This window comes from Zea mays, chromosome 3, assembly GCF_902167145.1.
Source record: "Zea mays cultivar B73 chromosome 3, Zm-B73-REFERENCE-NAM-5.0, whole genome shotgun sequence".
In the NCBI taxonomy this organism is placed as follows: Eukaryota; Viridiplantae; Streptophyta; class Magnoliopsida; order Poales; family Poaceae; genus Zea; species Zea mays.
This window is the reverse complement of record NC_050098.1, coordinates 236,820,902-236,834,273: the sequence shown is the minus strand read 5'-3', so window position 1 is coordinate 236,834,273 and position 13,372 is coordinate 236,820,902. Positions and strand designations below refer to the sequence as shown.

Below are 13,372 nucleotides of genomic sequence, written 5' to 3'. Positions count from 1 at the left end.
ATATAAAATATTTAACTCTAAAAAATATAAAAAAGTTAACAAAAAATAGTTGTGCGCACTGCGTACGAACATATAAAACATATAATTGTATAAGAAATTGTCGATTATATTTATGATACCTTTACAGTAAGCATAGCCTTCTCCTATCTAAGCGACTTGACGCGAACGAAAATCATACAACGTATCGTACTAAGCCTAGAATTCGTGATAGGCATAGTCGTGCTAGACTGCTTGAAGCGGCATTATGCATGCTTGTTCTAGAACCAGATAGCTATCTAATGCGACTGTAGGCATATGAGCTCAATTTCACATGTTTGTCATGATGCGTTGTCTCGTCCCCATAGATGCCTCAAATAAATAAAACAAAGTTGTTGCTTAAAAATAATATTTTTATATCTAATACCTATAGTTTACTAGGTTTTGGGCTTGGGTGGTATGTGGCCCACACAGACCACCCTTTAGCTCCGCCACTGATTAGAGCTAATAATTAGCTGCTAAAATTAGTTAAGACATCTAAACAATCTAGCTAATAGTTCAGATGTTAACTACTTTTACCAAATAAGTTAATAGTTAGCGAGCTATTTGTTAGCTAATAATTTTTTAGATAACTAACTATTAGCTCCAGTCTATTCAAACACTCCCTAAAATATTATCTCATTCATTTACCGAAAAGTCTTATGTATCTCATTTTCTAAAACATTATTCTAAATTTTTATAGCCTCTCAAATATCTTATACATATTTTTAATTTTGCTTAACCTATTTTTAAAAATATAGTAAATAAAAGAGAGGAGATGTAATCTTATACAGAGGATATAATAGCATTCTTTATATTAGGGTAGGAGTTTATAGTCTCCCTTGAGTCAGTCTAAACCATTTAGTACTTAGAGCAACTCCAAGAGATTAGCTAAAAAGACTAGCCAAATTTACTGATTTAGCTACTCTCTAAAATAGATTTTAGAGAAAAAGTGTAGGCTAATCCAACAGACTCGGTAAACCTACGGACTGAATAGAGAGTGAAGCAGGCTATCCAAAAATGGAGAGCGAAGATGGAGAAATAGAGAGCCACTAAATTTGAAGAGTCGTTTAGAGCATCTCCAAGAGACTAGCTAAATAACTCACCAAGCTAAATTTTGGCTACTCAATAGCAAAATAACTCTCCACAGATTAGCTATCTGACTCGCCAAGCTATCTGACTCTTCAAATTGACTCTCTCACTAGCTAAATTTGGCTAGCCACCTGACTAGCCAAACTAGGTAGATAGTCTGTTGGAGTGAGATGCTACATATAGAGTGTAATCTTTATAAAAAGTTAAATAGATAGTTAAATATAAAGCTAAAATAAAGAGTCTCTTGAGATACTCTTACAGAGTCTATTGATACAATTTTCTTTTAATATTAGCTAAATTTACCTTTACAAAACCATATACATAGTCTTTTGGAGTTGCTCTTATTACATTCTTAGTTTGAACCAGCATCTTTGCAACCATATTTATGAGTGTATGACTCAATCATCGTATTCTTTTGACCGTTCACAACTAATATAAATGAATAATGAGAATAGTCGTCTTAGCAAAGTGAATAATACCAACCGCACGTATTTTCCGAGCGCAATATTAATGTAGTAATCGACTTGTGGAAAATCTGCATGTTACATGATACAGTATTAGGTTTCGTAATTGAGCTATATGTTGCAGAAGATAAGATCATTATACATGTTTCATACAAGCCGAAATAATCTAAAATAAGACGGTATAGTGGATATATGCCATACTACCGTGTTTGTGAGGTTGTGGCCAAGAGATCGTTTTACGCTATGGACTAAATACTATTTACAAAGTAAAATTTGAAATAAAAGATATGATAGAACATATGACAGAAGACACAGTCTAGTTAGCTATATATCTAGTGAAATAAAGTGAGACCACGTCACCTTTTCTTTTGATACAAAAAAGAGAAACTTTAGTATATCTGAGGGCCTCTTGGGCAAGGTTTTCGCCCTCGCTTTGTTATTTTTTAGGAAGGCGTATCAACAGTACTTTCCTCATTTTACATTAGAATGTTGAAGCTAAGAAATACTGGTTCAACCGACATTGACTTGTGTATATTTTGCAGAGAGGCCCTTCCACGAGATGCATCCATTCTCCACATCACACTAGGTATATGCCTGTGCGTTGCTACAGAATTAATATGATAAAATACGTTGATTTGTAAAAACCATAATTGTTATTCTATACTTTTGTAAAGCATATCTTTACATACCTTAAAAGATATATAAGATTGTACATGTACTTTTTCATTGCTAAAAAATAAACAATAAACAATAATATAACGAATATTAATCAACATCTTACAGGGGAGACGACACATGACACACGAAGGTGCTGCATTAAAGGAGTACATACAGATAAAACAAGACGATAAATAATCAATCACCACTCACAACGGTTGGTGACATGCAAACCATATACATCGAAGATAAACAGGGCATCTCGGCGTCGTCCTCGTCCTCGTTGTCCGCAAAGGTGAGGCGACTCGCACCCTGACGCTTCGGCGGCGACTTGGGTTTGGGCACTGTTAGGGTTTTCGTCTTCGTGGCGGTCGTGGTGGAGGGCTTGGGGTGGCTGCCGCCGTCGCCGTTGGCGTCCTCAGCGTCGTCCCCGCGACACGGGTGGGCACTAAAATTTATCCAAACGAACAAAATCAGCGCTGTCATCCGCTACTACATGGTGGCCTCCACGCGTTGATTGGTGCGCCGTTGAAGGAAGGTCGCGCGCGGGATGCGGGGCGGGGGCCACGGGCGGCAGAACGTGCGCCACTGTGGCTGTGAACGCCTACAGTAGGCACTTAAGTAGTAGTAGAGATAATTTTAGTATTTTTACAATTTAAATAATACAATTTCCGTGCGTTACGACAACACACAACCCTTAGTTTCTCTACTCATGCAGAAGTTGCATGGAGTACATCCATCCATTATTTCGAACTCAACAACAAAAACTCGAGGTAGCAGTTTTCACAAACAAAAGGCATTAGATGAGCTTGCTCAATAATAAATCGACTGATGACTATACAACAGTTGTTAGATAATTCACCATAATAGATAACGTTTGTTTAGACATTGTAAATCTAACCATGGTTGTTTTTAGTCTTTTTTTGCTTTTTCACAGTCAAGACATCAGTCTCATGAGAGAGAAGAACAGAAACGGGTACACTAACAATGGCTCATGTACCTGATTGTGTAGATCAATATTCTTGTCTTAGAGCAAGATGATTTATTGTGTTCTCTGTCTGTGCATCCATGTGGAGCAAGATGATTTATTGTGTGGTGCAAATAGAGAAAGAAACATTAGGTAGAAACAGATTGGTATCTCCAAACGCACTGAAGCAACACAGGGCAAAGACTCAGCGTCACGGGTGCGGGAGGGACTGAGAACTCCAGTGGCACTTGGCACGGGGGGACTTCGGCGAGGCGTTAATGAGCATCAGCATGCACAGGTCGATGATGATGGTCAAGAGCAGAGAACGGCGACGACGGACATGTGAAGGCGTGCGGCGTACAACATCGGCGAGTAGACAGACGGCGAGGTCGCAACAGCGAGCGTCGACGGCGAGCTTCCTAAGCGAGCTCGACAGAGAAGAATGACGGGGGCGACACATCAGTGAGGGGCGGCGACATCGCTGCAATGCTCCGGCGCGCAGACAACAGGGAGAGAGAGGTTACATAGAGTGAGCTGAGGATGGGGATAGGTCCACGGCCGTGGCGTCTTATAGCCAGGAGATAGCAATGCCGATAAGGAAAAAGGTGATTGCGGCTCCAAAAGCTTCCATTAATGGCGCGACTGCGCTTCCATATGAGCAGATGTGACTGGCTGCTTTCCACCGTGGGAGGAAACATATAGGGACGAAAAAAGAGTGAAGAAGGAAGGAGATCGAGCAAAGAAGGAAAGAGATTGTGGCATCTCAGGGTAGCGGCTACTACTCCTTCATTCACGGGAATCAGTGGCGGCTGTTGTGTTCCTTGCGTGAGAGAGAATGACCCGCCATTCCATTGTGAAGATGAGCAGCAAGTGGGAAAGGATAGTGGGGCCCACCTGCAAGTGTAAGGGAGAGAGAAAAGGAATAGGGGAGAGGCATGCACGGAGGGATGACTGGGTTGGTGGCGGGAAAAAAAATTGGCTGCGAACGGGGCCACGAGAGCAGGGCAATACCAGACAGGGGCATATTTGGTGTGGACGCTGACGCTATTCTCTTAATAGAGTAGTATAGATTAATCTTATTTCGCAAAGGCCGTCTCCCGCCTCACCTCGCGCTTATGTCAAAGTTGTCCCCGGGTTGGCCTAGTACACTAGGCAAAATAGGCGTCGTTGTTGGTACAGAACATGTCGCGGCTTTAATTTGACATAGTTTTTTTTTAAAAAAAAATTAGTCTAGAAGTTATTTTGTCAGATGGTTTTTAATGTCTTTGGCTCCTTCAGAAAGGCTGCTTTGACGAATAAACTAAAGCCACAACCATTTTTAAGAAGTGAAAGCCCGACCTTAGTATATATCCTTGATTATGGTACAAAATTAATTCCCGACGCACGTCATTTCATGAGATGCAAACATAGCAGAAGAAAATGTAAATGCTAGCAGTGGTATTCATACTCTTGCTAACCTTTGTGTGTTGCATCATCATCAACCACCATCGTCATTTTACTCTGGCGTGTTGCAGATGACGCCAAATTTAGGAGGGGAAGTGCCATTTCAATTTCAGTTTCAATTTCTGAGGCAAAAACAAAAGACCCTTGCTGTCACATTAAAATCCCTAACCCGTCCCCATCCGGCGGCGCCCAGTCGCGACCGCGCTCTCACCGATCGCCTCGGTGAGTGATACTCCGCACCGCAGGCCGCAGCGCAAGCGCCTCGGGCCGTCCGCCGTCGCCGCCTGAAGCTAGCGTCTCCTGTAAGCGGCTGGCCGCTTCACTCCGAGGCTCTCGCACATTGTTTCGGGGCTCCGGCGACCATGGTGGACATCATCGACGCGTACCCGGCGGTGCCCGAGCCCGCGCCGGCGCACCCGGACCCCTCGTCGATCCCCCGCGACGCCTGGCGGCGCTTCGAGAGCGCCGCGCTCGGCATACTCTACACGATCCAGCCCAGCGCCACCTCCGAGCACCTCCGCGCCGCCATCATCGACTACGTCCAGCGCCTCTTGGCGTCCCACTCCGGGGTTCAGGTTCAGATACTGTCCTTACTCTACTCTGGAAGTGGAAGTGTTACCTTCCCTGCTGCTACAATTTTGTACCTCTAGATGTTTGATCAGTCTCTGCTGTGCTATGACCAGTCATATCCTACAGATCACTCCAATGCCTGCTGTCTGGGTGCTTTAGGAGGAATCAGTCCTTACTGTCTCACTGCCACTGTTCATGTTCTAGGTCATGGAATCCAAGTCAGGCTTTCATGCTGGGTGTGTCCCTGCTGCGGAGTTGCTTGCTGCCATTCTTGCTATTCCATTTTTATGTACTGTAATAATTGCTAGCATGCGGTTTTCGGCGCGAAACCGGTATATATAAGAGCTCATGTTTTTAAACCCTTGTCGTTTGTTGCTGGGGGCTTTAGGTGTCAAGTGTTTATTGGTGGTGACGAGTATAAACGTGTAACGGTGTGGATATACTTTGTCGGTTGCGCGCTTGAGTCTCCATGTGATTTGGTGGGAATGACCTTTAATGTGAGCGCGAACTATCTGTCGGCACGTGTTCGAATACCGCATTAAACACAATGAGGTTGTTGACAGTGGATTGGAGGGCTGGGGCGCTGGGCCACACCTGTTATCTTAATGTCTGTTTTAGTGACGTGTCCCTTCATACATTGTTCATGTTGTTTTGAAGGAGAAGCTGTGCTCTTTTGTTATGCCTCAGTCCAGGTGTCAGGACATCTTGAGTTGGATTGAAGATGATATGTTAAGATCTATTGTAGGATCGTATTATATAAAATATAAGAGTTTTTAAGATCGGGCCTACCTGATTCTGTCTAAGACACATTATTTAAATGTAGCATGTATTCCATTAATTATACATTCTTAAATTGTGTTTTAGAAGCATTGCAAATCGTGGTACAAATGAATGATCTTTGTGTTTGTACAAATACAAATGTTGAATATGTAATTTTTGTGATTGAGACACGTTTCTGCATTTATAGTTAATTACTCATAAATAGTTGCTAGTATTGATTGTATCGTGCAAGGACTATGCAAATAGCCACGATAGTTTTACCAAGTTTATTCTACCATTGTTGTAATGTGATAATTGTACCAAACTATGATCCTATTCCAATCTATGAGTGAATCTGTAGATAAATGTGGGTGTATATGGTGTAAGGGTTTAAGATTTGGCTCATGTCTTTGACTTGGCTGTCGTTTTTGAGGATGTTTTGGATTGCTGTTCATATGAGTGCACCCAATCCCATAGATCTGTCGAACACGTGTCACAATTTGAGGTAAATTGGCTACAAGGTCTACAGGGAGGGATAAATTCAGTTATTTAACAAGCCACTGAAGCATGTTTTAGTGCATTGCTTACTAGATAGTATTTCACATGTGCATGTTTAGCTAGTATTGGTGCTTTTCTGCATGCGCCCGAGTGAGATATCGCAGTTTTACTAAGGTTGGTGCTGCTCTGGTGCTGTCTCAATGCTACATTAATGCCACATCAGAGGGATTGTACTGCAAACTTAACCTTTATGTTTGTAAAACATAGGTCTTTCCATTTGGATCTGTTCCATTGAAAACTTATCTTCCTGATGGAGACATTGACTTGACTACATTCGGCCCTGCAATTTCTGATGAAAAATTAGCAAATGAAGTATGTGCTATTCTAAAATCAGAAGAGCATAGGAAAGATTCTGAATTTGATGTCAAAGATGTCCAGTATATCCATGCTGAGGTATTTCAATTTACCATATTGGTCTATGTTTTGAATGCATATGTCACACACACAATATATCATATTTTAGATTTTTCACTTTACTGGAAGTGTTAGTTTCATATGTGCACCACTTGTCTAATTAATGTACTTCGAATTCCCTGCACTCATACATATCACCATCCATTTATGTACATTATGTAAAAAAGGAATTCCCATTTCTTTATACTTGGAAGCAACTCCTTTCTGTCTTGTTTACGACATTGGTGGAGCAAATGAATGTGCCACTGTTTCTATAGGTGAGAATGTTGTTTCATATATTGTTTATCTTATGATAAATCTTCGTTATGGCAGGTCAAACTGGTGAAATGTGTAGTACAGAACATTATAGTAGATATCTCTGTGAATCAGATTGGGGGACTCTGTACACTTTGTTTTCTGGAGAAGGTAACATTTCAATGTTACTTGGTTTTTTCTGTTGTCTTTCCTTAAACCTCAGATCTGGCACTTCTGTACTTGTCTAATAGTGAATAATATAAACGCATTTTACGAAGATTACTGCCTTCTTTGGAGTTGCTTATGCCTTCGTTTGCAGGTTGATGAGAATTTTGGAAAGAAACACCTCTTCAAAAGAAGCGTAATGCTGATTAAAGACTGGTGTTACTATGAAACTCGCATTCTTGGTGCACACCATGGATTGATATCTACCTACGCTTTGGAGATTTTAGTGCTATACATTTTCCATATCTTCCATAAGTCTTTGAATGGCCCATTAGCTGTAAGTTTTGGCATAAATTTTGCTGCTGCATTTATATTTTTTTTGTAACCTTATCAAAGTTCTTCAAGATAAATTACTTCCCAGGGGTGAAATAATTATATGCCCTTCTGCAGGTCCTCTATAGGTTTCTCGATTACTATAGTCAATTTGATTGGGATGCTAAGGGAATCAGCTTGTTTGGTCCTGTTTCCTTATCTTCACTACCTGATCTAGTTAGTAAGTCAATGAACTCTGAATGACCCGGTATGTTGGCTTGTTGCAAGTTGCAACTTAAATTTGTTGATAATTGACATGGGTTTTTATTCAACAGCTGACCCTCCAGTTATTCATGATGATGGTTTTCTTCTGCGGGAAAAGTTTCTCAGAGAATGTGCAGATGCATTTAGTGTCCCCCCTAGAAACTCTGAGAAAGATGCACAACTATTTTCTCGGAAGTTTTTAAATATAGTAGATCCACTGAAACAAAGTAATAATCTTGGACGCAGTGTCAGCAGAGGTATTGTTCTACCTCTATCTGAATTACTAATCAGGTTCTTGATGATCTCCTAAAAATATTCAAGCTTAATTGTACTATTCCATGTGCAGGAAATTTTTACCGAATACGTAGTGCATTTGATTTTGGTGCTCGTAAGCTTGGGAAGATTCTTCAAAGGCCTGTCTGTTATACTGTTGATGAAGTGAATCAGTTCTTTGGGAACACATTAAAGAGAAATCGTATTGGGTTCAGACAAGATGTTTTAGTGAGCTCATCTGATGATGGTACATTGACTTATCATGCCACCAACGGTTCCTTGTCTCTAGGCTTGGATTGCAAAAGAGTCAACAACTGCAGTGCACCTTTATACAGCAATCCCTGTGGTGATTTCTCTTATCGGTTTAATAACATCAACATTTCAGATTCCATCAATCATGATGACTCAATAAAACAGAAACAATGTAACTCTATTGCTGGAGAGAAAGCGATAAAGTCTATTTCTGATGGGTTGCTAGATAGTGAAGGCTCAAGTCATGCTAGTACTGATGATTCAGTAAGTGTGAGGAACAGTGGTGACTTCTATGAAGCTTTAACAACTATCTCGCCATCTGGGAGACGTTATGCCCCACATCAATTTTACCAATTAGAAAATGGTAAGGTGGTTGTTAGACATAACACAAACATGTCACACCATGGGATGCCAACAAAGCAGTTCACAAGCAGATCTTACCACTCTTTTGAAGATGCCAAGTATCACAATGAGTTTTCAGGAAGCTTTCTGCCACCCATTGAGCATAATGCTTACTCTTCTGCTGGCTTTGTTAATGTTCTGGCCACCTCTAACTCAGCATGTACACATGAAAATTCACAACTTGGTGGAGCCAATAATAACATCTTGAAAGATCTCACTGGAGATTTTGAGACATACTTCCATAATCTTCAGTATGCGCAAGGGTTCCAGCAAGATAATCCAGTAAACCCGTTTTCCTCTGGAAGGCCTGCTCCACCATCCCTGCAATGTCAGAACACGTGCCCTTCAAATGGTCGAGGAAGAAAAAATCCATATTCATATGCTAGCATGAATGGTGCAGTCCCTTGCCCTCCTTACCCATCTGGCTATCTTGTGTGGAGTCCATTTATTCAACCAGATGATCCTATGGCTATGAGGACCCGTGGAACAGGCACCTACTTTTCTGACCGAGTATGTTCCCTCCATGGACATTCTAAATATGCTTGTAGAACTTAAAATAACATTTCTGAACAATCTGTATCTGTTACTTGCCCATGTGTTCTTTCTGTTCCAAATGTTGTACATGTGTGCACATAATAATCTCCTTGTAATCTATTTATCATGTTATTAGAGTTATTGCCCTTCTTCACATGCAATAACCTTGAAGATGTCTCCATTGTGGCATTATTCTTATGAGTTCACTACATAGTAGGATTACTTTAGCTTTGTCCCGTATTCATGATAATTTTGTCTGCCTTGTTGGATGCTGTAGAAATTGCGCAAGAATAGGCCACCCACTGGACGTGTGGAGAGAGGAAGAAATCAGTTCGCTTCAAATAATTATCAAAGGTTCCATCACCATGTCAGAACAGATATGCCTGCAGATATGGGATCTGGTCTGGAATTGAGGCATGAGCTACCACAGATACATATTCCTGGTGCAACTGATCATGGAATGCCATCTCCAATGAGTATACCAATGTCATCGTCATCTCTTAACTCTCCAAGAGATCAATTGAAGGTACCAGCTCATTCTCCATCTTCCCAGGTTCGAAGGAATAATTTCCATGGCAATGGTTTCATGCTCCTGCAAGACAGTAAGCTTGAGTCCAGGACCTTTAACAGTAAACTTGAGTCTGGGATATTGGGGCCGTTGCCTTTAGAAGTTACCTCCAAAGACCATGCTAGCAGATCAGAATCCGCTTCCAGCAATCAAGTTTCTGGACCTGTGAGTACTGTTTCTGCTCCTCGAAACACTACTACGACAGATTCCAATCTAATGAGGTATGTATGGCATATTATTTTCATCGCCAGCACTAACAATAATTGTATGGCAGAAATGATGTTTAATGTAGTGGGCATTTCCATGTTACAACAATTAGATGTTTTACTCCTTGTAGTTTGGTACTTTGGTGTTTCTGCAAAGTTATTTAGATAGTTGTGATGTTGACGGTCGGGCATTAATACATAGAGTAAATTATACTGCATGTAATTTTTTTTTGATTATATCGTACTGGGTTCCTTGGTCTTGACTCTTGAGAACCACACGTGCGTACCATTTTGATGGGAGGCAATTCAAGTTGTCATTGGTCACATTATTATTACTATGTGAATCAAGAAAGAATTGGTGTCCTTGGATTCTGATGTCTTTTCAGATTTGGTAATGCAGATTTTACTAGCTTACCATTAAAAGCTTACTGATGTACTTGATAAATACACATCTAGATCATGTTTTGTGCTGAGTTTACTGCGTTTATTACAACGTCTGACCCTGCACTGTACAATTCACAGGGATGGCGCTCAATCATATCGCCTCAAGGACAGCAGAGACTTCCCCCCACTGTCCAGTTGAATGTTGATGGCGGTACACTGTAGTATGAACTGAGAGGTGACTGTCAACGCCGCACTTGATCACCAGGCAAAATTACCGATGAATGGTCTGTGCTGAACCGCAGCAGTGGCACCGAGTTGTTGCTCCCTGAAACCAGACAACATGTTGTATATCCTGCCATTTTCTTCCCGTACTCCAGGCGTCAGATTCACCTTGTCCCTGCGATCAGCCTTACACCCTCATTTGGCAAAAAAGAAAAAAAAAGAAAGAAAACAAAAGGGACAGCAAGAGAAGCAGAAGGAATAAAGATGCAGGGTTATGACATGTAGATAGTACTGTTACTAGGAAAAGGTCCCCCTTCAGACATGTTGGAGGGCTAGTTGGTTGTGTTGTTGTTGAGAATAGCGTTTTTAGTAGCCTTTGTTGGCGTTTATATAACGAGTAAGGGGTCTGGCAGGATCTCGCAACAAATAAATTATCTCGCAAGTCTGTGCGCGTCCTGATCGATCCGCGTGGACGCAAAAGGCGAAAAGCGCGTAAAACTCGCGCGCGTTCACGCCCACGCACTGTCGACCCGCTGTCCGCTACGGCGCCTTGCATGCGTATGCGTGTCTCCCAGCCATGCAGGCGTCAAACTGGTTGACCGAATGCCGTCCTCCCCTGCTTGCTCGATCCAAGAACAAGAACATGCATCTCGGTCTGCAATAATATATATTCTCACCTTTTTATAGATCCAAGAACTAAAAAGACACTGTGGCGTACGTTGCCTAACAATGAAGACGCGATCGCGAAACACTTGGAACTGAATTGTATCATGTATCGATCGGTATCTACATTTACATCCTGTAGACTGTACTATATATGTACTCAAGCCAAAAAAAAGAAAAAAGAAAAGAAGAAATAAATGAAGAAGAAGTTTGAATGGAAGACGAGGAGAACTAGTATCAGCGTGTCGTTTTTCCGTCGTTGGAGAGTGAGCACGCACGGTCGATGTCGATCGAGATGAAATGAAATCAGTTGGTGCGTTTGCTGGGGGCGGAGGGCGGCGCCTTGCCCCGGGGCTTCTTGTTGAGCAGCCACTGGTGGCGGCCGCCGGCGAGCCGATGATGCCGCCGGCCCTCGTCGTCGTCCTCTCTGGGCACGGTCGCCGACGGTGCCGCGAAGACGACCGTCGCTGTGGTCTCGGCGTCGGCGGGTACAGGCAGCAGTATGACGTCGGTGGCGTCGGTCTTGTCGACAAGAAGCACAGGCCTGCAGCTGGATGGCTGCGTGAAGACGGCGGCGAGGAGGACGAGGAGGAGGAGGAACAAGCTGCTGAAGCGGGGCGGCCGGAGCCGCGTCTGCTGCTGTCTTCCTGTGCTGCCCATTGACGCGAATGCGCGGGCCGCCGGGCAGGCGTTGGAGTCGTCGTCACTCGTCAGGTGGAGTAGCTAGCTGGACGCGGACGGTGCGTGTGTGGATTTGGATGGTGGAGAGAGAGAGAGAGAGAGAGAGAGAGAGAGAGAGAGAGAGAGAGAGAGAGAGAGAGAGAGAGAGAGAGAGACGCGGGAAGGTGTGAGGGAGAAGGTAAGGCAGGAGAAAAGATAGATATATATAATATATATAGGCGGCGACCGGCGGTGGCTTGGAGACGACGGAGTCCATCGGAACGAAAGGAAACCGCGTGTGAGTGACTGAACGCCGCACTGTGTCGTCTTTGTCCTTGTCTTGCCTGTTTACATTATATATAAGTCTTGTGCCTGACCAGTTTGTATTAAAAAATAACTGAATTGTAGCCTTTGTCATAGATATTAATTGGAACTTGGAAGTATTAAATATAATCTAATTAAAAAAAACAAATTATACCTAATTAGTCCATGTTTCGCCTATAAACTCGTTAAGCCCGCTTTTTTACACTAAAATGTGTTTACCGGCCCGCTTAGCCCGTTTTTCGACTGCTTTTTGGCCGGCCCGTTTAGGTCCGCTGCGGGCTGAACTTGGACAATAAATCGAGCTCGCGTGCTTACACGTCACTGACTGGTTTTCTAACCGTGCCTAGCGGGCTGGGCCCAAAACGTTGAGAGAGAGTGTGAGAAGCGGAAAAGGAAGGAGGAAGACGTGCACCTGCCAGCGAGGCAGCGAGCAAAGAAATCAAACACGCTGCTGCAGTTTCGGAGAGTTTGATGACTGGCTGTCGTACGTCTTCTGACGATCTTCCGTGCATTCTACTCGGAGAGCTAGCAAGCAAGCCCATATCCGACCCGTACACTCCTTCCACCTACATCAGCCTCCCCCGTCGAAGCTCCGTCATCCCTCTCCCTCCTCCTCGCCGCGCGCTCTCCCCGTCCCTCTTCTGCCCCGTGATCTCCGCCTTCTCCTCTTCAACCGCGTTTAAACTGCCACTCACGCGATGATTGTTGGGCTGTCAGTCCATGGCCACTCACGTGATGCCGCCCTTAAGCTGCGGCTGTCCACGATGGTGTGGCTAGCGACAGTCCACCCCCGGCCGTGCCATACTTCTTCGCACCGCGCTGTGGACGCAGTTAGCAGCCATGAATTTTTTGTGTGGTATACGTCAAGGAAGCATTGGCTCGCAAACAATGTTCTGGGATTGGCCTTTTGTATTCAGGTTTGTTTGATCAATTTCGCTTTGCTTGGTTATATTCACCTTCTGTTTTCAAC

The 13,372-nt window shown here is 43.1% G+C and overlaps 2 protein-coding genes across 2 annotated transcripts; one reads left to right on the top strand and one right to left on the bottom strand.

Moving 5' to 3' along the window:
* Positions 1–4,767: 4,767 nt before the first annotated feature.
* On the top strand, positions 4,768–11,189 carry LOC103651679 (PAP/OAS1 substrate-binding domain superfamily). Its single transcript, XM_008677388.4, has 9 exons — positions 4,768–5,213; positions 6,733–6,918; positions 7,252–7,344; positions 7,493–7,675; positions 7,789–7,891; positions 7,986–8,171; positions 8,261–9,351; positions 9,653–10,164; positions 10,672–11,189. Exons 1-9 carry the CDS (start codon positions 5,001–5,003, stop codon positions 10,730–10,732), a joined length of 2,628 nt encoding a protein of 875 aa, XP_008675610.1. The 5' UTR covers positions 4,768–5,000; the 3' UTR covers positions 10,733–11,189.
* A 220-nt stretch (positions 11,190–11,409) lies between these two features.
* Positions 11,410–12,252, bottom strand: LOC103651678 (uncharacterized). Its single transcript, XM_008677387.4, has one exon. It carries the CDS (start codon positions 12,076–12,078, stop codon positions 11,725–11,727), a length of 354 nt encoding a protein of 117 aa, XP_008675609.1. The 5' UTR covers positions 12,079–12,252; the 3' UTR covers positions 11,410–11,724.
* Positions 12,253–13,372: the final 1,120 nt, after the last annotated feature.

Bases quoted from the DNA above. Each gene is read 5' to 3' on its own strand.
- LOC103651679 (XM_008677388.4), top strand. From the start codon at position 5,001: ATGGTGGACATCATCGACGCGTACCCGGCGGTGCCCGAGCCCGCGCCG. The intron at 6,919-7,251 runs GTATTTCAATTT...TCGTTATGGCAG, and splicing joins TCCAGTATATCCATGCTGAG to GTCAAACTGGTGAAATGTGT. The intron at 9,352-9,652 runs GTATGTTCCCTC...TGGATGCTGTAG, and splicing joins GCACCTACTTTTCTGACCGA to AAATTGCGCAAGAATAGGCC.
- LOC103651678 (XM_008677387.4), bottom strand. From the start codon at position 12,078: ATGGGCAGCACAGGAAGACAGCAGCAGACGCGGCTCCGGCCGCCCCGC.